Raw genomic sequence first — 23,339 nt, 5'->3', positions numbered from 1 at the left:
GGCTGGGGGGATGGGGGGGTGGGGAGGAGCCTTCGCCTTTGCTGTCCTTCATCTTCCACCTTTGATTAGATAGTTAGTGTAGCTTGTCACAAACAGCCTCGTAAGGACCAGCAGGTCTGCTGTTGTTTGTTCTTCCTTTGTGTTTCTTTGTGAACATTCGCCGAATGACTCATTTCACGCGCCGCGACGAAAAACCTTCCTGACGCCACAAAAATTAATACATCTGCATAAAAAATCATATATGAACACTTCAATATGTTGAATAACTTGTGTTAAAATCATTTTAAGATATCTAAATAAAAAAGTTACTATTTTCTTATAATCATTTCAATATATAAATCAACCTATATTAAGGGCCTTATTATATATATATATATATATATATATATATATATATATATATATATATATATATATATATATATATATTTGGTATCAAAAGAAAGAAAATTAGATGTATTATTCATAAATGAGAAGAAATATGGTTGAATACTAAAAAAAAAAAAGAAGTGTATAATAAGGCGCTTAATATAGGTTGTTTATATAGTGAAATTATTATAAAAAAAATAGTAACTTTTTTATTTGTATATCTTAAAATGGTTTTAATAGAAGTCAGTCAACATATTGAAGTGTTCATATATTAATTTTTATGCATATATATTTATTTTTGTGGCGTCAGGAAGGTTTTTCGTCGCGGCGCGTGAAATGAGTCAGATTCGGCGAATGTTCGTCGCGAATTCTGGTCGAGCTCGAGCGAAAACTACTGAAGCTAGGAATGTGTGCTTGGTGGGAAATGAAAGCTCTTTTAATACAGATTAATATTCAGAAACAAAAACTGGAAAGCATTAAAAAATATGAAAAAGTTATAAGCAAAAATCTAAGATATGTCCAAATCGCGGCAAAAGGGCCGAAAACAGGCTATATTGTAACGGCTCGACGACGAACCTGGAATCAAGCTATCAAAAAATCCTTCATGTTGGTCAAACTACATTGCCAAGATAGGCTACATGCCAAATTACAGCCTTCTAGAGGCAATAGCAAGGCCACACTAGACAAAAACGGCAAAGTGTCTGGAGTTCGTCAAAATCGCTGTCGAAAGGGTTTACGTTTTGAGCTCTAGCGACGAAACTACTAGGAGTAGGGAAATGTTATGCACCATATTGGGAAGCACATTGGCAGGGATAAATAATTTGTTAAATAAGTTTTTTTGAAATTCTAAAATGATGAGTGGGTTTCATGGTTGGGAACTCAAAAATAGTTTTTTTTCAGAGTCGTTTTTTGCGAATTTATTCGATTGTTTACCCTTTCGAGTCAATTTTCGAGCCCGGTTGCTAATTAAAAAATATAGCCCTTTCATTTTGTCGTCGATTGATACCAAAAACATTACTGTAGCCCCAGAAATAAGGGAGTTATGGTGATTCGCACCAAAGCGGTTGATTTTCCAAAATTCGCGGCTTAATGACAAGGCTGGGGCAAGTGTTCGTTCCATAGTATAGGGTTCACTGGATGAAGGTATAGCCTATTTATAATCTTGGCCTAAAAATCATGGAATAGCGAAAATCAAATGGAGTAAGAATAAGCTGACCAGTCCTACTGTAATCATTATAGAAGGTGTATATTGCAACCTAACTTCTCCCCACCAAGCAAAATATATATATATATATATATATATATATATATATATATATATATATATATATATATATATATATATATATATATAAGGGCAAATGATGAAGATATTATTATAATCTTGGCCTGCAAACCATGGAATAGCGAAAATGCAATATGGAATTTAGGACAATCAGCTCTCCCAACGGATGACCTTTCAACAATTATGCTTATCTTCTTAGAGTTTTTCTTTTTTATGGAAAGAGATTAGATTACAGTGTACGCACGTTGTGTACCCATTCTTTTTTTTTTTTTTTTAATTCTTCTCCTTGCTTTGTTGTTATTGTCTTTTATTTTTCATCTCCGCAGGTATGGTCATCTAGGGGAATCTATTTATAGTCTATGGGTATATTTTTTTTCCCTTGATACTCGTTCGATCATGGATCTCATTAACAATGGTAATAATAAATTCTGAATCTCTCTCTCTCTCTCTCTCTCTCTCTCTCTCTCTCTCTCTCTCTCTCTCTCTCTCTCTCTCTCTTATTTGATGGCGCCAAATGACCTTGATGTTGCGGCCGCTATGCATGGTTCAATAATAATGTTTTCTCGAACGGATTTTATAGTATAGGTACCTGTTTAATGAGAGAGAGAGAGAGAGAGAGAGAGAGAGAGAGAGAGAGAGAGAGAGAGAGAGAGAGAGAGAGAGAGAGAGAGTTACTGTATCCGTCACTCCTAACGTGAACTTTTATGTCCCCTTTCCCAGGTTTCACTGTGACCCTGTGCCTGGTCTCGCTTCTCGTCCACCTCTACGTTACGAGGAAAAAGCGCCCTAAACCGGACAACGACGCCCCGCCGTCTTACAAAGTCGCGTGGCGCAGAGATTTCTTCTCCCGCAGGTAATAACCCCAGGACTCGTATTCTCAATATACTTCGGGCTCTTAATACTAACATTTCTGAAGGCCACGTAGAAGCTAAGGCAGTTTCTCATAAGTTTTTTTTCCCGTTCATGGCACAAAAACCTCGCAAATCTACCGCCAAGGTCATGAAACCACCCATGAAAATCCCTATTATTCTACTAGAGACTTTTTAACGAGATGTATTAGTTTAAGGTGTCGAAACATTTGAGAATATGGGCCAAGGCTTTGGTGGTGGAAAGATAGCCAGGCCAGTCTCAGACGCTTTCGGTTCTGACAAATTTCAGAGGCCACGGAAGAGATTAATTAGTTTGGTGTTCACGCGTTTTCTTTCCACGTTGATGGTGCAGGAGCTTGTCAAACAATCACTGAGCTCACAAAACTACTCATGGATATACTAACACAACCTCTACGAAAGCCTGATTAGATGTGGGTGTGTAAGCCCCGAAATGTTTAAAAATTGCGAGCCCAAGATCGGCTGAGAAGGGAGAGGGGAGACGGAAAGATGTTAACTCACTTCATCAGAGCAATTATTCGATGTTTTCCTTTCCACAGAATGAGTGAGGCCGCTGACCAAGCCGAAAGCGTCCCCGGAACCTCTGCCACTGCTATCCCTCTCACCGACTTCGAACTTCAGCCCGCTTCGCTTCCTGGCGAGCAAGAAGAGCCTGAAGATTCCTCTTCCACACGCCAACCAGAGTCATGCGCCACAGACCTTCCTCCTCCCACTCCCCACACAACAGGAGGTCAAGTCTCTCGGCCCTCAGTTCTACCCTTCTACCAAAAGCCATACCCAACCTTCACTGGCAAAAAACGCATTCGCCGTTACTCCTACGATGAATATTACTCGACAAATGACCCACCATCGTATGAGGAAGCCATGCAGTCTATAGATCTGTCCTGTCTTCAGAGCCTGAGATTCAGTAATGAGAGTGAAGACGATGAGTGACGGACGGAATCCATGAAAGTTGTGTACCGATCTATTAACTAAGTCTTGTAACGAGGAAGCATCACGTAGCATGTATACCAAGGGGACTATATTCTCTCCTTGCGTACTACTGATCGACAGCCCGACACAATACAGGTTTCAACTCCAAGCGATTCAGTTTCAGTTGGAAGTTCGAATCGTTCCGAAACTCCTGCAATACGGTAAACACACACGCACACACACACACACACACACACCTACTGATCGACATACACCAGCAATCGGATGAGTAGAAGTTAGTTTGCTAGAGGAGATAAAGTATGAATATCCTTCTTAAACTTTATAATTATATATTTTGTTAGTGTGTTCATCGATACGGCATTTTTAGCGATATCATGTGCGTCGATATTTTCATTTCTCTTTCACTCCCGCACATCAATATACTTTTTTCTACATCATTCATCGGGCTAACCTTTCATTCATCTATGTTTAAACTTATAGCGTTGTAAATTCATCATTACACTATAAGTCCAAATCACTGATCACCAACTTTACTGAGGTACTAAACCACTTCGCTTACCACACTGGACTAACTCTGCTCTTCTGAAGATGGTCAAATTTTTAGCAACATTCAGCCTAGTTATAAAGGAGAGAGCTGACAGTATTCCCTTCAGTCTCCAGCTTCCCTCCCGTATACTTGTTTCAAGCGACTAAGCTCCTGTTCCAGCTTTTGTTTGAGAGTCAGCTTCTCCTCGAGGTCTCTGGCGAGCATTGGGTCAAGGAGGAGGCGAGAGGAAGGTTGAAGATGTCTTTGAAGCATTTGTGTCTTGGCTTGCTTTTGGGACAGCTCCTTTAGTTTTTCTCTCTCCTGCAAACAAATAAATGAAATGTCTTTGATTATAAGGACCAAGTTATGTGTCTATAAATGTTTATGAAATGTATATAAATAACCAAGTGATAATGAAAGTGATTTGTGTACTAGAGTAACTACATTCATCTTCATGCTTGATCATTTAAAGTTTATATGCATGGCTCTAGCGATAAAGAGCTCTATTTACCTAGTCTAGTGTGTTAAGTTTTAGAATATTGGTAGACTGAGTCACAGAGCTTTTATTTCTATCTTACTGAAGTGTGTTTCCCATGTGGTATAAATCATCATGAGTAAAATGCCTTACAACGAAAAACGCATCCAACATGGTCTATTTTTCCTGTTTTCTTGCTTCCTTTTTTATATCACACAAATAATCTAGGTATAAACTTCTGTTACGGTATAATCTTCTTCACTGCAGTTCTGTATCTGCAAGGTTGCATATATTGTACTTGCTCGATCAGTACTACAACTTACCAGAGTCAGCTGTGTGCCAAAGAGATTCACTGTTTCTTCCAGTTTGGAGATCTCATCATCAAGGTCCTTTTTTTGCTGATTAAGCTTAGCTATTTTCTCAGCAGTTTGTTTCAACGAAGTCTGATGGGTGAAGATGCTGTTCTCCTGAAAAAAAAAAAAAAGAATCTTCTACAATATAGGCTAAAATAGAAGAAGAAAAAAAAAAAAAAAAACGTTGAGGAGGATTGCTTCAACTTCCCATACTGTATGTTGCGTTATTTTAGGGACCTAACAAAGATGTCAGACTCTGAGAATAAAATAATCTTAAAATTACTCGCCTGCATGCTGCTCTCCTCCGTGAAGGCCTCCGTCTCCACCACCAGCTGCAGCATGTCTGAGACGCAGACCTGACGGTGAAATGGGTTTTGTAAAATTATAGGTAAATTGGCCTTTGAGAGCAAGATGTGAAAGAAGGTCAGTATATTTGACGGTTATCACTGCCTCAATTTCTTACAGGAGAGATAAACGATTGCCGTAATAACATTCGTCTGTATATACAAATTGTATGAAGGTGCTACCTGGTCGTCAAAATCTTCCTGGCTCTCCCGTAATTCCTTTTCTTCTTGCTGTTTCCTTAAGAAGAGGCTATAATATGAGGTTCTGGCCTGCTTGACACGTTGTTGCGCCTGTAGCTGGCGATCCAGGAGGCTCTCGACGACCTGAACAAACAAGGAAAGTTACTCAACAGTGTAGTCAGTGGCGGATCTAGAAAATAACTTTGGAGGGGACATTAGGCACTCGGCTAGCAACCGAAATTTCTCGGTTGAATAGAGATTTTGGGTTCTATTCCCTGGCAGAGTGAGAGTTAAAATGGGGCCTCCGTGGTTTCTGTGACCGCCTACCACTCCTCGGGGCACCGGTTTGAGTCCGATTAGGTGCCTTCTGCGCACAGCACACCCAGCTATTGCTCCTGTTCATTCTTCCTTTCGGGTTGGTCGATAAACCGGTACCTGAGGAAACTTTGGGAAGGTAAATTGTGGGAATCCGGACGGCATGAGGCCATGTGACCCCGGGCTAGTGGATACGAGTCCACCACAGGCTCAAAAGGTCAAGAAGGCGGAAATAAGCACCGATGCAACGCGCAGCAATATCGCATGCTCCCCACTTTACCCACGAGTATTATATACTTTGTTAGGCAGACATTGTAGGCTAGTCTCTGGGTTACTGATTTTTCCCATCCCAGCCTGTCCTCCATATTGTAATTCTAAAATATGTGTGGTTACAAGAGGAGCTTCATTAGCTTTATTTATGAAATGAATGTGGAAGAGAGGCTGGGGTATGAGGTAAATATTTGCTCTTGAGTTTACTTATACTTGATGTAATTTGTATTAGCAGTGCTTTGGTAAATAAAAAAACAAATGAAAAATTATTTGTCAAGAGTTGAGCCACAGTAATGAAGTAGGGGGTAGGCTGACCAACTCAGAAGTGAAACTTTTAACTCCAACTGGCGAGCAGTTATTCATTTCAAAATATTTTCAAAAGCAGGCAGTTTCTAGAGTTTGGGAATTATTTATTTTTTAGAATATTTTTGAGTATAATCAGATTGCAATTATATGCATTAAGAATTTTAAATTTTGCTAAAAAGCAAACCAATAATAATATAAATTAAAAAAGGCCTTAAATAAAATCAAAAAAAATGAAAAATTCAAATGATTTGCATGGGAGGATGGAAGGGATCACCCAAACGCAAACATACGCCAACTGTTCAGAGCTGAGATGAAAGTGATGATACTGAGCCTGCATACAGTTCGAATAAAGCCGGGGCCAGGCCATCCCTGCTCTCCCTCCCCCTGTGCCTGTAAAAAAAAAAAAAAAAAAAAAAAAAAAAAAAAATTTCCAACCCACTAGACTTTTTTTGACTTTGACCAACCAACGTTGGGGTGACCCCACCTCACCCCACCCCTCAGCATCCCTGACAGTAATGTATTGGATAACAATAAGTTACTTTTTTTTTTGGAGGAACTCACTGGTACTTAAAACTAATTTACTTCACTGTAGCATAAGGAGCACAAATTTTATGACAAAAGCAATGACTGAATAAATAAATAAATATAATATATATATATATATATATATATATATATATATATATATATATATATATATATATATATATATATATATATATATATATATATATATATATATATATATATATATATATATATATATATATATATATGGTTGTCACATTCACTAACATCCAAACAGGGAATTTGTGTATCAGGACAACATATAAACCAGTGATTTCACGAAATCCCTACAAAATTTAGAGATTTCATGTATTTGCTGATGGTCACAGCGATTACATGAAATCCCTGATTATTTCAGGGTTTACGTGTAACCCTAGTTTCACATATTCCTGTAATATATATATATATATATATATATATATATATATATATATATATATATATATATATATATATATATATATATATATATATATATATATATATATATATATATATATATGTATATATATATATATATATATATATATATATATATATATATATATATATATATATATATATATATATATATATATATATATATATTTGTGTGTGTGTGTGTGTGTGTGTGTGTGTGTGTGTGTGTGTGTGTTGTGATGTACACATTACAGAATAAAGTTTCCTCTTCTTTTTTTCTTTTTTGAAAATATATCAGTGACAGCCGTAACAAAATTTTCAATCAGATCACCGTTGGTCAGTTCACGGTGAATGCATATTTTTGCAAGCCCATTCAATCTCTCCTCACCCACAGTTGACCGTCTATATGACTTTATATAGTTAAGTGAAAAAACTTCGTTCAGCTGTAGCAGATGAAATGGGCAAAGTGGCATAAATAAGTAATAATTTCTTTGTAACAGGATAATTTTGTGAGCACTGCTCATATGTATCAAGTACAGTATTTGGCAAGGAGCTTTTAGGTACAGAAGACCAACGTGATCTCCACATTCTGAATTTAGTGACATAATCATGTAAATCATCCAGGCCTAGAACTGGATCATTCAAAGAGGTAGTCTTTGTACATCAATAGCGACCAGCCGCAGCTCTCTGAGCCTCTCTCTCCCCCTTGTCCAGTATCCACCCGATAAGCGTACTAGATAAGTCAGCGAGGTGAAACTCGCAGAGCGTGAATAAACTGTAGTGTAGATGCTTGTTCTTGGGGAGTATTTCACGTTTTTTTTCTTTTTGGCTTTAAAACATATGTTAACGCGAACTAGTAGATAAACATTAATTTATTCATTTTAATAATAATAATAATAATAATAATAATAATAATAATAATAATAATAATAATTATTATTATTATTATTATTATTATTATTATTAACCAGGTGCCCCCCTCTCGATCCGCTACACTGACTCTAGTGGCGTGCCTCTCCTCCTTCCCGACCTGCTTCTCCACCTACAGTTTATTTTCTTTGATATTTACGGTTGCAGATGAACAGCCATTACTTCATAGGTAACCCCTTTGCTTTTCCCCTGTTTTCGATTATTGGTGAAAACGTTCTGTGCTTGCGCTTGAAAGTACTTGTAAATGATGCACCGACACATGTTCATCAACTCTATAGGAACACAACGTACGGTATCTAGGTCTCTCTTGTACCCCCAGTAACGATGCATGATCTTTAGATACCTATGACTCAGGGGACGCTTTAGTCATCTTTATGCACCGCAGTATACGTAAGTTATGGACCAACAGTGTCATGTACGGGTGAAAATGCAACTTACCTTCTGTCTGTCTCTTGCTGGAGGTAGCGAGGTAAAACTTCGCTTCACCATTTGTCTTTGCTCATCGATGAATTTTTCCGTGCTCGCTGAAACCTAATAATGATAATAGAGACCTGCGATAGAATATTTTCAACTCAATATATTTAGCTGCATTTTGTCACATTGTTCAAGTTCATATCTATCCATTTCAAATATCAATAAAAATTCATGGAAAACCGACGAAACCAGACGAGAGTATTTTATGGTCCATATTCATAAACGTATCAAGCTCGCCCCCATTACGACTTTTCCTCAAGGCCACAGAGGAGATGAGCCGGGTGTTCTTGGGGGGTGATTTTCCCGTTCAAGATGCAGAAGGCGTGTAAAACTATCACAAGAATCACAAAAGCCTCCATGAATATCCCAGCAACTTCTACGAGAGAGCTTTTCAAGTAGGGGAACTGAGGCGCCGATACGTTTAGGAATACGGGCCTATGTAACCATCTATATACCTGCTTGGCGGTGGCGGCAGTGTTGTCCCGAGCCTCCTCCAGCAGCAGCCTGTAGTGTAGCTCCTGAGCCTGCGCTGCCCCGTCGGCCTCCACTAGGGCCTCGCGTGCTTGCGCTGCTTGACTTGTCCAGTCCACTTGGCCCACCTCTGCTGCCTCCTCGTCTTCTTCGTCCATCTCCTCGCTGCCTTCATCGCCACTCTAGAAAGAAATAAAGAAGTCGAAGCTCAAGTTACCCAAATGAATAATAAATAAAGTCAGTACTACGGTATATATCATGAAAAAACTCTGAGGCATGAACCATATTTTGGAGACTATTGCCCTCCTCTACATTCCGTATATACGCGCATACTTGTCCTCGCTACTACAAGCTTGTCAAGACTCGGAATCTGAAGAACACTGCCACACTCTATACCTTATACATAAACACGTAACCTATTGAGTACATGTCTTCGCCGCCGCAAGCTTGTCAAGACTGGGAGTTTGAGGACCATTAACAGAGTCTATCTTATGCGTAGAGATGTATTGAGTAGCTACCTGTCTTCGCCGCCGCAAGCTTGTCAAGACGCGAAGTTCGGCTTTGCGGTGAATTCTGGCCAGGCGGTTTCGTTCCCTGTAGAGCTTTGTGACTTCCTGTACCATTTTTTCACGCTCCCCGGGACCTCCTCCACCTGTTAGAGACAGAATGATGGGACGTTGCGGACTAACCGGGTTTACAATACAAATAGCCTTTCACATAGCCTTGAACAATGAAGCATATCCAACAGTCCGGACGGAAAGGAACTAGATGATATATGATAGAGTAGCGTACATAAGGAGCCAAGCATCACACAGTTCTGAAGAAAAGAAGATCCTTATTAGTAAACTATATTCAAAGAGTGAAGACTGGGTCGAGCAATGAAGCATATCCACCAGTCAAAAAGAAAAGAAAGAAGGAAAGAAAAAAAAGAAAAAGAGAAAGTCGGAAAGTAGTTGATATTGACTGATGGTTTACTGTTGCAAAAGTACACAACAAGGAAGGGAAGAACATACCATTCCGACCCCCAGGTAATAGGTTTGATGAGTATATAGACGCACTGACTCATCATTATTGGCTTATTAGGTATTACCTTTGTGGGGGGCTGTGATGGTGGGCGTGGGGCTTTGTATAGCCGGGGGGGAAAGCACACTCTCCCCGCCCTTGCCGGCTGTCACACCCACCTCATGGTCAAAGGAATCGAACCGGAACGGGGCGGAGAAGGTTGGGGAAGGCGACCCTGTGATACTCTGCGCCAGGACACACGGGGAGGAAGAATGAAGACGATGACGAGAAAATGCCTAGAATATTCAGTTGTTATCGATATGCTTGTAGTGCTAGGGACCTATGTTAAGTTAAGGACGGATTTTTTTTGTTTGTTTGTTTCCCACGCCGCGAACCCATGGTAGCGGCGTGGAAAACAAAACAACACAAAAGACAAAAATGTAACGGAAGAAGTGAGGGGGACGGAAGTCTGAACTTAAGAGGGGACTTAGTACTTCCTTGCGATCAATGTAAGTTCCGTCCTTAACTTAACATAGGCCCCTGGCACTACATGTTCGGTTTTAGACAGCTTCAAACCTGCATATAACCATTTCTACCAGATTAGCAGATTATATGTATTCTTGATATTTGGTGTTGTTGTTATAGAGCTCTGTCTGTGGTCATATTAATGGGTTCTTGGGACTCAGCACATTATATCATCGTGGACTACAAGGTATATAAGTAATAATATAACTGAGGTAGACCGCGTACTAGAGCATCAATTTGGCTTCTCGACCAGTCATTTTAAATAGCACGTAAAGTTCACGCGTCCACACATGTTGACTGTTGTGAAATACCTGTACACGAACACATCAAGGTGATCATTTGATGTATGTATATCCCGGACTTCACAGTGAACAATCATTACCATGTTGTTGTTGTCCAAGGCAGCGGCGGCGTGGCGTGGCGTCCCCGTTGTCATGACGACCAAGAAGCATAGCGCCAGCTCCACAGACACACACACCATAGCCAAGGTATTTAAAATTATATAATTGTAAAACTGTCTTTAATATGTTGGCAACAAACCTTTACTTACTTACACACACCTCTCAATACCAAGCTCACGATGTCACACTTACTCCGGTATTATGTAAAAGCCAAAGGGAGTCGGACAAATGAGCGCGTATATTCCCCAGACTTTATATTGATTGACTGACTGATAGTTTATTGTTGGAAGTAAACAACAAAAGAGAAGGGAGGAGCATGCCATCCCAACCCCCAGGCAGTAGGAGTACAGTGTGTGATTATACAACTAAGGATACATGTGGAAGTAGCACCAGGAAACTAAAAAGATACAATGGTTTACTTCCCTTCACAAATAAAGGCATTGAGACTATAACCATTGCAATTATCATCAATTTTATTATTAAAAATATTCTAAAAATGTATAAAATATAACTGCCTACTTACTATTCTGGTATGTTATTCTTTTGCTGTATAATATAGTGTGGGCTGAACCTTTCTATGCATATACACACAAATCATTAGCACTGTAAGTGGAAGTTTTGGAATTGAAAATTTTTGACAGGGCTTCACACACAAAAAGTCTAGTACTTCAGGAGCTGCATGTAGTACCTGTGTATGTGTGAGTCTTGAGAATAATGAAAAAAAAAAAAAATAAAAAAAAAAAAACACTAAATCTGACTAGCCTGGGTAAGATTAAAAGAAAACACAGCCTCTTCCCATCAACTGTGCTGCTGTGTGTCATCAACTACTTACGACATCACATTAACAAAAGCATGGTTACCTGGCCATTGCAAGTCTACGTGCTTTAGTCCTCCTATCCTCATACCAGCTAGGGCTTCAGCGCTAGTGGGTCTGGCAAACACTAAGACACCTGGCTCAGCTTGTGCAGGGTTGGGGCAGCTGGGTCTTGGTCGAGGGATGTGTCATGGGTTGGAGCTTCACTCTGGGGCCCCTCAGAGCTCTGGCTTACCTGCAGAATATCACATGGCACTGTTTCACTTCCTCAGACTAAAATTACATGTCAATCATTATTAGTTTCTTTTCTTAATCAGGTGACTTATGTAATGAATTGTACACACACTCACATATACACCACTATACAAGCACACACAGACACTCATCACTTCTTTATTATTACAAGCAAATTACTCATACAAACCATTTTCAGCTCCCTCAGCATCTTCATCATCTTCTGGTCTTCTCGTGGGATGTACAGCATGACCTCCTCATCAAGGAAGCAACCATCCTCATCCGTTAAGTAGCTGGCTTGGAGTATTTCTGAGGCTCTTCGGATCTTCCCTGTAAGTAAGGGATATGAAGACAGTGGGATCACCAGTTTTCTGAAGGTTATGAATTTAGTTTGGATATTACTTCAAGGTAGTCATTTTCCTTCCTGTATTTTTTCTTTTTAGTCTGCATCCAATACCAAGGTAAATGTGAACTAAAATAATCTGTTGTTAGATGAATGTTGGGTTGTAATTTAGCTTCACCCCAATCTTCAGCTTTCATGATCATGCCTTACCATAATCTGAGGAAACTACAAGGTCTTTCTCTTGGTACTTCTGGTAAAAATTTTGTGAAGTAACAGTTTCAGGAGGAAGACACTGCTGCGAGTTCTCACTGAAGTGCCTGGCTGTCTGTTTTCCTTCTGCAAATAATGATGATCCAGACTCACTTGAAGATGAGCTTTTAAATTTGAAATGAGGCAGCTTTCGAGGACTCTTGTCACTGTAATGGAAAAAAAAAAAAAAAAAAAAAAAAAAAAAAAGAAGCCTGTATTATAACGCATTTTCTTCTCCATAAATGTCTTGATAATTTACTCTACTATACACTCCTCCAAGTAAAAAATCAGTCACTAAACACACAGCATATAAATATGAGACTACTCCAAGCCCCATTGTGCTAGGTTTCTACATACCTGGTGGGGTGAATACCACTTGTTGAGGAGCCATTCCTCACCACATTCAAGGAGTGACTGCTGGCTCCTACTGGTTTAGCTGAGCTTGGGTGCATCGATGGGCCATCACTCATCTGAACGGGAGTATGATACTGTCTTACAATATTTATTAGTTTAATTAATAGATTTGATACATATATCAGCACTGCTATCTCTAAAGGACTTACCTGGTGCTCCAATCCAAATATGGAGGACACAGCGGACACAACGCCCTGCCTCTGTAGCTGCAAGTGATCATTTTCCTGCTTTAATCCATTCACCTCAGCGTGCAGCTTTTCCAGCTCACTCTCATAAGAAGTCTTTATGTTCTTGATTTCATTTTCATGCCTGTGGTAAAAAATAGTGCTTTCAGAGATGAAATACCAACTTTTAACTTAATAAGTAATTCAAGAACTGACTTAATATATAACTGAGCTGGGAAGGAAATACTGAGTAATGTTCATGTCCACAGTGGACTTATGTACTGAACTTCACAATAAGAAATGGCCTTTGATCATGTTTATATCATGTATGGCAGGAGACAGGTTATGATGAATGATGGTATGATTCTTAACTAGTTCATCAAGTTATTTATCAGAAAGGTGGATAACATTTTACCTTTTCTTTAGCTTTTCACAGGCAGCTTGGTGACTTTCCTCCAAGGACTGCAGTTTCTCCTCAACATTCTTTTCTAAGTTTGACTCTAATGATTTCAGTTGCTTCTGAAACATCAATACTGAAATAATGTAACACATAGTACAAGAGAGTTTGACATTACATTTTGAGTGCCATCATCATCTGAATTTAGTAACACTTTGCTAGACATCTAATTGTCTTGTGTTAATCCAGGAAGGGGTACACTGGAGCAGTGATTCTTAACCTTTTTGGAGGCGCCGAACCCTAACGAAAACCTCTGCACAGTAGCCGAACCCCTCAAGTATGAAGAGAAAACTAAACAAAATATACAAGTGGAAGAAAAATTGGCTCATATTCAAGAGTCAAGAGTATAGTAATTTTGCATAATACAAAGAATGGATTCCATTTTAATTCATAAGAATATGGAAGAAAATTTGCTTAGAATTCAATTGCAAAATTGCAATGTCTTTAGAGAGGATCTTCGCCGAACCCAGGTTAAGAACCACTGCAGAAGAGGGTTCTAAAACATAATCCTCCTTCGATATAATTGATGGAAAAATCACCCATTTCCATACACTTGGGAGTCAGTACTGAACCAACACTCACCTGGAGGGTAGCAGACTTCTTGGCCACCAGCTCCTCCACCTGAGCCTGGTAGTGGAGGTGCAGTTTTGTTTTCATGGCCTCCACCTTTTCTGATGTTCCCTTTAACTCTTTCTCCAAGATAAGCTGCCAAAAAACATTGAGACTGATCATACTTGCATATTAATGTCTTATCCAGCATATTCAATGAGCAATATAAAGAAATTAACAATTAGGATCACACAAAAGCTGCCTCTTCAGAATTACAACTGGTAAAAACTCAGACAAGTGAACCTTTTGTTGCTCAGCTTTTGTTGTTCTTTCTTGCTCTTCCACTATCTTCCCAAGGAGTATTTTGTATTGCTCCTGCAGCATATGTAATTCATCTTCCACTTGGGCTTTTCCATGAGACAGCACCTCATTTGTGTCCTCCAGCCTTCCAGCTCGGGTCTGCACATCCTTCAAGTCTCTATGCAGTTCAGGAATTTTTACCTGTAATGCAAAAGCAAAAAATTGAGAGTGGGATTAGTATGGAGGAGGCACACTCAACAAACCTCTTTCCATTTTTTTTTTTTTTAACTTTCAACTCTGACATGTGCTTTAAGATCCTAGACAGAAATGGAAGCTTGAAGGAGTAAGTTCAAGTATTTTACTAGTAGAAGAATATCATTGCCTGTCTTGGGGTGAATAAGTACTAAGTTTGAGTCACATTCAGGGGTTACACGTGAAGTATGAAGGAGGACTGTGTCATATTACTAAGGCTGCTCACAGTACATATGCATCAATCAGCAAGGGCAATGAAAAAACAAAACAGGAAGAAATGGATAAAGAGCATAAGTATATATAGGAACAGTAAATTTTACAAGTAATTTTCTTTACATTTTATTTGTTGTTTTGTGATTTATTTTTCTTTTGCCTACCTCTTCAAGCACTCGTAAGCATTTCCTGTTTTCTTCCAGGCAAAGGTTCACTCTGGCGTTCTCCTCTAAGACTTCCACGACCTTTTTCTGGCTGGCTGCTAACAACTCTTGGGTCTCCTCAGCCCGAGTCTTAAAGATGAGAAAATATGCATAGCTGGGTGTATGAAAAATTAGAGTGGGGGTGAAAGGTATAGAGTTAAACTACATCTTGAATGGATTTGTTAGTCCCTAGTAGTGTAGTGCCGCAGCGACTAAGCCTGATGGGCGAGCCTCCCGTAACTCCCTCTGCCAGGGGGCTACCTCTTTGGCTGACTGGTTAAGGAGTGGCTCTCCCATCTCGCTGGTTGCGGGTTTGATCCCCGGCGCTGGCAAAACCTTTCCTTCTCTGGATTAATTTCTCGTGTGTTTCGTTACATGTAGTGGTCAGGTGGGAGCACAGTAAAGAGCAAATTCTGGCATTTCACTGGTGGCAAGACAGTGGCATCCTCTCCTGTGGTTCTGTTGTGTCACCCCGAGTGGGTAACAGGTAGAGTGATGGCCCATGCCCTCTGAAGTTCATAGAAAATGGGAAATCTCAACACACTGAAATTATTCTACATAGGAAGGGGAGCCGTGTAGTGCCGTGGCAACTAAGCCTGATGGGCGAGCCTCCCATAACTCCCTCTGCCAAGGGGGTACCTCTTTGGCTGACTGGTTAAGGAGTGGCTCTCCTGTCTCGCTGGTCACGGGTTCGATCCCCGGCGCCAGCAAAACCTCTCCTTGTCTGGATTAATTTCTCATGTGTTTCGTTACACGCGGTGGTCGTTTGAGAGTGTAGTAAAGAGAAAATTTTGGCATTACAGTAGTAAGAATCCTGATCCCACTGTACTGCTGACCTAGAATAATATTGGAAGAGTTGTAGGGGTCAAGTTTGCCACACTGCTTTCTCATACAGAAATATAAGTCACGTGAGGCAGTTTGCTTCATAGCTGCTTAACACCAAGGTAGTCTCACCTTTATTAGATCATGCTGACGAGTGGTGGCTTTTAGCTCCATCACCTCCATCCTCAAGCCTTCTGTTTCCTTTTTCAGGGAGGCATTTTCCTTATAGTGAAAACAAAAACAACAGTTACTTTGGTGGTCATGTGAAAATAAAATTATTAAACATTGTCTGCCCTAATACTAAAACTAATGTAAAAAATAGGAAAATTTGAGTTAAGACAGTGACAGAACAATAAATATTAATGTTTAAGACCTGATACTATTCTGGTCACATATATAAACAGCTACAAATGATTAAAATATCAGAAATAGCCAGAAGATGCAGAATAAAAAGGAGCATTGATTGAACTGACTAAAACTTTATGAAAACTGAAGTGACAAGAGAGTGAACTGTGTAGTAAAGGACTGATATATAAATTGACAAAAACTTAATGAAAACTACACCATGACAAGTGAACTGGGTAACAATGGAGGGAGTGATACAAAGACAAACAGAAGGTAAAACTGAAACTCCTTTTATCCTACTTGTATCAGAGCATGGCAGTGGCTCCTTAACTTGGCCATTTCTTGCTGCCCAGCCTCGTGAGTTGCCGCCCAAACCTGCTGCAACTCCCCAAGCTGTCTGTCGGCCTCCACCAGCCGAGCTTCCCTCTTCTCATGTAGGTGCCGCTTGATGTAGCATTCTTCACTTAGGAGATTTAATTCCTCCGAGGCTGTTGCCAGTTCTTCCTTCAGATGCTAGAATATAAATGACAGTCCCATGTCAGCATACCGTACCTGTTTGTAAAATTGATAGGTTGAGGGATACTACACAAGAGCTGGGAGGGGTGGTATTATTGCTGAAGGATGGGAATGCACGAAGAAGACATGGATATGTTCCTACTGTAGCCACCTCAGTATGGAGGAATCACAGAGGGAACAAGACATAAGGATAGGTACTATATAACAGCTTTCACTACTTCACAGGTATGGCATATACATTCTCAAATCTATTAGCAAAATCTCATCTACCTTCTTCTCCAGCTGAAGTGTCTGGAGAGAATTCAGTAGGTGGTGTAAGAAGGCAAGGGAGCTGCTGCTATCAGTGGGAGGGGAACTCCTTACATCAGCCCACCCGAACAGGCTCCAGCGCAGTCCAGCAAGCTTCCTGGAAGTCACAAAGATATGAAACAGAAAAAGAAAAGCATACAAATGATAATGAAGCAAAGGAATATGACATGAATAAAAGAAAGGGGGATGAAAGGAAAGAATAGCAATCTTGAAGAGGTGAGACAGCGATGGAGAGATACAGAGAATTCTTATCCCACTGTTACCAGACATATTCTTTCTCCAAGAGTTCAAGAAAAGTCATCCCTAGAATGTCTCTCCTCACATCTACCAATCTCCATAAAGTTCCTTATAAAGTACACATTATTGATTGCTGTCACAGTTTTGAAAGCATTCATACTTACTGCAGAACTTTGAGAGATTGATGAGTGTTGCAAAGTTCCTTTTTGCCATCATACTCATCACCTTCAGCATTCATTGGAGAGTCTTGTGCACTGCTTGTTGGTAACTGAAGCTTGACATGCCTCCCATAACTTGGTAACTTCTGTAAAACTTCCTGCCCTGTTGGCTTAGAATTGGGCATGGTAGTGCAGACATGTTCCTGTGATGATCCAGAGATTGCATGAGCCTCATTATAGTCTAACTGAGACTTCATTAAGGATTCAGCTTCATTGAGCACATGGCTTCCTTGATCAAAATTAGTGTTGGATGTACACTCACTAAAATGACTCTTAGGACTAAACATTGTAGATAGCTGTGAAGGGAACTGTTTATCCAACACTCCTAATGCATTACTGTTTCCCTTCAAATCATTGTCCATGCATTTTTCATGAGTATCAATTTTTAGTTCCCTCCCTGAGTATGGGCTTTGAACAGACACACCAGGTTCAGGTTTCTGTTCAATTTTCTCACCTAGGGACTCCAACAGATCTTTGAGTAAGTGTCTATCACTGAGCAGGTTGCAGTGCTGTTGGAGTGTTCCTCTTACAGCATCTAGGGAAAGGCTTGGCAGGCTTGGAACTGCTTCACCTTGAGTGGTATTTTTACTGGGGCAAAAATCTCTTGATGGCTCTTCGTCAGAAACGATGCCCTCATGTGTATACCTTTCCTTACTTATACGTGAGGGCATTTCTCTGAATCTTCTATAAGTACTGGTTTCAGTTATGGAAGGTTTCTCCATTGAACTAACAGACTTTTGAGAGTAAGACAACATACTAGAGTTCAAAGTATCACTGGCTATCTTTCTATTTTCTCTTTGAAATATTTCATGTGCACCATCATTAAAATCACCACATGGTCTTGAAGTGAGGATTGTTGGTTCATTCTCAGCTTCAGAGTCAGTGAGGTCTGAAGCAAGACTCAGATCAGCAAGTTTGTTTGCTGAGGGCAGAGATATTATGCCACTACTCAAGGACAGCTCTGGATGACCTGGAGACAAATAACTTTCCTCAGGATCAAGAATATTTTCTCTAGTTCCCATTGTGCTAAGGTTTATCTTTCACCTAAGGAAAATACCATTTTTGATAATTCAACTTATTCAGTGGCTGATTTTCTTATTTCTTCTTTGCCTTACACCATTTTCTGTGGTGGATTCATTCATAAAAAAGTTCATATTATATTTTCACTCTATATTTTCAGCCAAATATGGGATGCATCTTTACTCGCATGGATCACAGGGACAGCTATGTGTTGCTCCAGTTCTATAGGCCAGGTAACCACCAGATAGACAAAAAGACAACTGAATAAGCTGATTATTAGCTGGATGGGCTTGGATTTGAATTTTGAGATTTAGCCATTTTACAAAAAATTCTCTTGATGGCAACCTGAAAAAAAAAAAATAATAATGATGCTTGGCAAGCAGAAAAAAAGGCAGTATTTATATCTATGCTAGACATATATACATGTTAAACCTATCACAGCTTCAGTGGTAGTTAACTTACTGCCATAAAGTGGTATTTTTTATTTTATTTATTTTGAGTTGCTCAAAACTGACAGACAAGTAATTTTAAATTAAAAGGATTATCAAATTGATGATTGGCACATTAAAATCTATGAGAAAATATCAAATATATAACATTGGCCTCCAGACAATACTAGGTACGCTAAGTAAATAAACGTGTTAATGACCAAAGTGAGTTAGTTGCAATTTAAGAGTAATACCAAAAACCTAAAGATCCTATATACATCCAGGCTGGCATATGTGAACGTAAACTGATCAACAAATTGCAAAACGAGGAGAGGCCCTGTGGGAGGCATGACTAGCCGCTCACTGAACACACAAACTTCCTGACAACAGTGCTAGATGAACTCCCACACCGAGCGTCTGAGCATAGGTGCAGGGGATAGGCATAACTTGAAAAGAGGCATAACTCGAAAAGTAGACCTTTGTGACGGAAATGAGGTACAAAATCATGCAATTCACTACATTTATCACCAGAAAAACATGAACCACGTAAGAAAATCGTTGGTTGGGTGAAACTGTAAATTGTCCGAATAAACTACTTAAAAGTGTCGTACGTGGCCCTAGCGTCAACACCTTTAAAAACAGATCGGACAACTTTGAGAGAGATGCACAGAGAAGAGGCACCCTTAACCTTAGGAGTTAGCTCCCTGCCCTGACACCACCAGACTTGCCTTGTTTTGAACGGTTGCCCCGCGCGACCTCGTCTTGGGGGCGGGACGGACACACAGGGCTCCCTATGTGACACAACCACTCATTTCTCAACATTACTTTTGTAACTTGATAATTTAAACATAGATATATCCTAATAATTCTTTTGGAGGAGTTCTGCAGCAGTAAGCATAGTTTTCATTCTCAAGTGGAGATGGTCCGTCACCTTTGTTTACGTCCGCCATGGCCGCCGTCCTCTGCAAGGTTAACTCGGCCCTGGTGGCGGCTGGCTTGCGGCCCGTCACCACCAACAATGCCCTCTTCTACTACGCGCCACTTAAAGGATGTGTGGCCTACGGGGCGCTGAGCGTCCAAGTATTCAACCCGGAACTGTTTCAAAACTTCAGGTTCCTGTGAGTGCCGCGGCTGATCGCCCGATAGGTGCTCGCCGGTGTTGGGTCAGGGCTCATCCCTCTGTTGTAGTCCATACCATCCTGATCTGCGCATGCCCGGGCTTCTCTAGTTTGACCATTTCATTCACTGTACTGTCGTTTAATAGCTTATGATTGGCTTACCTGTGATCCTGTTATTTTTCATGAAAAAAATGGCCAAATTCCAGGCTGACATGGACTCCGTAGCTCAGCTACTATTGAATGGAGAGTATCCCATAAACCTGACCTTGAATCAGAAGAGAACTCTGAGGAGACAGAAGGACAATCAGAAGATCAAAAGTAAGCTAATTTTTAGCTACTAAGAGTGCAGTGAATAAAATGGACAAATTAACAAAGCCCACACATGCGCAGATCAGGCTATGATGGACTAAACCAGGGGGATGAGATTTGACGCCACACCAGTGTTGGGTCCTTTTTTGGTCCTCTTGCCCCAGGTGATCCCTAAATAACATCTAGGCACCTGCAGCCCAGCTCACCCCAAGTCTTCAAGGCATGACACACTGAACAAGACACATATGTTAGCCCTGCAGTGCCTGAGATGTATCCCACTCTACTGAGGGTCACTGTACCCACACTTAACCCTTTCATGGCTAAACACTCGCAGTGAGCATTAGGCGTATTCGGTGGTGGTGCTAAACGCTCGCTGCGAGTTCCAGCCGCACTCAAATCTCCTGCGTATGATAGTGTTCCAACAATATTTCTCACAACACAGCATTACCAATTGAGTGGGTTCTCCACTAAATTTGGTGGAAAATCATGTCAGCCCAGCGCGGAAAATCTACGGACAAGAAACTGGTGGATGTTGTCCAATAGAGCGACATTTTTGCATAGCTTCACCTATCACATGACTGATATTTTGACCAAAACGTGCCTGTACTTTTGCAGGAGAGGCTTACATTACCGAATCGTATAGATCTCGGCCTCCTCTTTCCAATGGTGTTTTTGTTTTTTAGCTGTGATAAATAGTTTTTTGAGATACAAAGGTTAAAAGAATGAGCACTAGCGTCACTTGCTGGTGGTGCTAAAAGCTTGCTGCGAGCGCCAGTCACACTCACAGCAAAAAACACCCCCTGAATGTGCCTGTATGTTCGCAGGAGAGGCTTACATAACCAAATCTATAGATCTTGGCCTCCTCTTTCCAATGGTGTTTTTGTTTTGTAGCTGTGATGAATAGTTTTTGAGATACAGCGGTTAAAAGAGATTCCCTTCCCCTGCTGGGGTGCCCTAGCGCGCCTGAGGGGATAGTCTCGTTGCGAGCGCTTAGCAATGAAAGGGTTAAGTGCCAACCATAACAACACACAGCATTTGTAACTGGGTTGAGCTGGGCAGTCTCCAGATCTTTCTACACTAAGGACTTCCAACAGTACTTTAGATTATATTTACTCAAAAGAACACATCATAAAGAAATTCTATTTGTGTATTTGTAAACAAGTAATACCATGACTGTGTTCTTCCCAGGTGTGTTCCAAAGCACATTTCACTCACCAATGTTTGCCTGCTCAACACCCTGACTGGAGTTGGCCTTTACCTGTACTCCCGGCCCCACATGGCACAGGCTGCACCAAAAGCAAAGCTGATCTACTGGTAAGACTCATGTTTTTGTTGTATATGATAAACCAAGACAAACAAAAGTCTGTTAATAAAGTAATATAAAACATCCAAAACACAGTTCCCATAAAGAGAGTAGAAGAGTGTACTTAATGAATGATTATTGTATGAAATTATATTGAGAGATTTAATTGGAATTTCACACCATGTGTAATTTAAGGGAACAATATCCCAGCATCTTAAGAGACTAGTATATTATTAACACTATTTTTTACATGATTTTTGCTCTTTACAGTGGCTTTGGAAGTGTGATGTTTAATTTTGGCTCAATGTTGTTGTGGGCTCTGGGACGCACAGTCGCGCCTGAGAGCCCAGTTTTGCGCACACTAGTGGGGGTCGCAGGCGCTGCTGGGGCACTCTACCTGGGGAAGAACTATGTTCTCTATTTGGATGGCCTTGTCAAGGACAGAGAAGAATAAATAAGATCCTTGTCTTTTTACACCATCTTCTTTATCATAGGAAGAATAACTGTTCTCAAAGGATTAAGTGTCAAATATTATGATATGAAGCACAAGATAATTAATAAATCAAATAAACTTTTTTAAAAAGTAATATTGTATGTATAGATGCATGTTCTTATGTAGCACAATAATAAAAATCCTTTGTATTGCTTTGTATTGTAACTAAACATAAAGGTTGGAAACACAGTAGGCAACCTGTTTTGTACAAGCTGTACTGAGTGTTATCTGTTGTGTATTCCACTTGGTTTGGTAGTCATTACAGCAGAGTTGCATTTTTTTCAGTAATATTTGGTGAAATGGACAACCCAGCTCTTAAATATATTACTGTGATGCTACATCTACATGCTCTGTAACATTCTAAAACTGCTGCTAAATATGTTTTTACTGAGGGACCTTTATATGAAACCTTTTCTTTAAAACTGATGAAACATGTATTTCTTTTCATCTCTTGATAATTTAAATTACACAAATGAAAATGATATTGTAACTATGTACTTTCTAAATTGCAGTATACTGGAAGCATTGGAATGATCTGGTAACCAAATTGATATTACTCAGTCTTGTTGCTGAATGTTCAATAGAATAATTTTGAGACAGGTGATCATGGTGTTTTCTTTATATATTTTGCAATTAGACACTTCTTCTGTTTACTGTGATTACTTCAGTTGTATTGCATAGCTAGTCAAGGTACAAATTATGATTGAATTAAAGACACACCTGTGATTAATTTCCATGTATGATGTGAATACATAATACATATATACATAGTGTACATGTCAGACCCTAACATCTCCAATGTGAGCTCCATTTCTTATGGGAACATTTTCCATGAGATTACTATCACCTTTGCTTTGGAGAGTAATAGTGATCAATAACAAAGTGTCAAATTGTAACTGCCAAAGCAGTGAAAAACATAATCTTGGAGATGAAGAGTATTGTAATATTAGGCTAAATGATTGCTGTATAAATAAAGCTTTTATACATTTCACATCCCTAGTTTAATGGTCACTAAGA

The 23,339-nt window shown here is 39.8% G+C and overlaps 3 protein-coding genes across 6 annotated transcripts; 1 reads left to right on the top strand and 2 right to left on the bottom strand.

The window, feature by feature from the left end:
• Positions 1-3,080: 3,080 nt before the first annotated feature.
• Positions 3,081-11,047, bottom strand: LOC126996348 (uncharacterized). The gene is made up of 7 exons (XM_050856718.1): positions 10,994-11,047; positions 10,175-10,382; positions 9,603-9,736; positions 9,069-9,266; positions 8,578-8,670; positions 5,356-5,496; positions 3,081-5,184 (listed from the first exon to the last, which is right to left on the bottom strand). The coding sequence occupies exons 1-7, from the start codon at positions 11,045-11,047 to the stop codon at positions 5,053-5,055; spliced, it is 960 nt and encodes a 319-aa protein (XP_050712675.1). The 3' UTR covers positions 3,081-5,052.
• A 684-nt stretch (positions 11,048-11,731) lies between these two features.
• Positions 11,732-19,859, bottom strand: LOC126996613 (uncharacterized). Of its 4 annotated transcripts, none has more exons than XM_050857281.1 (14): positions 19,788-19,858; positions 17,598-19,016; positions 17,158-17,293; positions 16,672-16,884; positions 16,159-16,248; positions 15,166-15,294; positions 14,540-14,737; positions 14,270-14,392; positions 13,646-13,749; positions 13,216-13,375; positions 13,010-13,140; positions 12,614-12,819; positions 12,251-12,390; positions 11,732-12,061 (listed from the first exon to the last, which is right to left on the bottom strand). In XM_050857281.1, the coding sequence occupies exons 2-14, from the start codon at positions 18,671-18,673 to the stop codon at positions 11,954-11,956; spliced, it is 2,814 nt and encodes a 937-aa protein (XP_050713238.1). In that variant the 5' UTR covers positions 18,674-19,016; positions 19,788-19,858; the 3' UTR covers positions 11,732-11,953. The 4 variants fall into 4 exon arrangements, 2 of the variants coding, with proteins under 2 accessions (XP_050713238.1, XP_050713239.1); XM_050857282.1 differs by having other exon boundaries at positions 13,010-13,122; XR_007751299.1 differs by lacking the exon at positions 11,732-12,061 and having other exon boundaries at positions 12,252-12,390; positions 12,614-12,739; positions 19,788-19,859.
• Positions 19,860-20,019: 160 nt separating this feature from the next.
• Positions 20,020-23,313, top strand: LOC126996615 (uncharacterized). Its single transcript, XM_050857285.1, has 3 exons — positions 20,020-20,217; positions 21,715-21,840; positions 22,100-23,313. The coding sequence occupies exons 1-3, from the start codon at positions 20,048-20,050 to the stop codon at positions 22,281-22,283; spliced, it is 480 nt and encodes a 159-aa protein (XP_050713242.1). The 5' UTR covers positions 20,020-20,047; the 3' UTR covers positions 22,284-23,313.
• Positions 23,314-23,339: the final 26 nt, after the last annotated feature.

The sequence above is a fragment of the Eriocheir sinensis genome, chromosome 10, assembly GCF_024679095.1.
Source record: "Eriocheir sinensis breed Jianghai 21 chromosome 10, ASM2467909v1, whole genome shotgun sequence".
In the NCBI taxonomy this organism is placed as follows: Eukaryota; Metazoa; Arthropoda; class Malacostraca; order Decapoda; family Varunidae; genus Eriocheir; species Eriocheir sinensis.
Note: the sequence above shows the minus strand (reverse complement) of the source record. Positions and strands in the feature narration are given on the sequence as shown.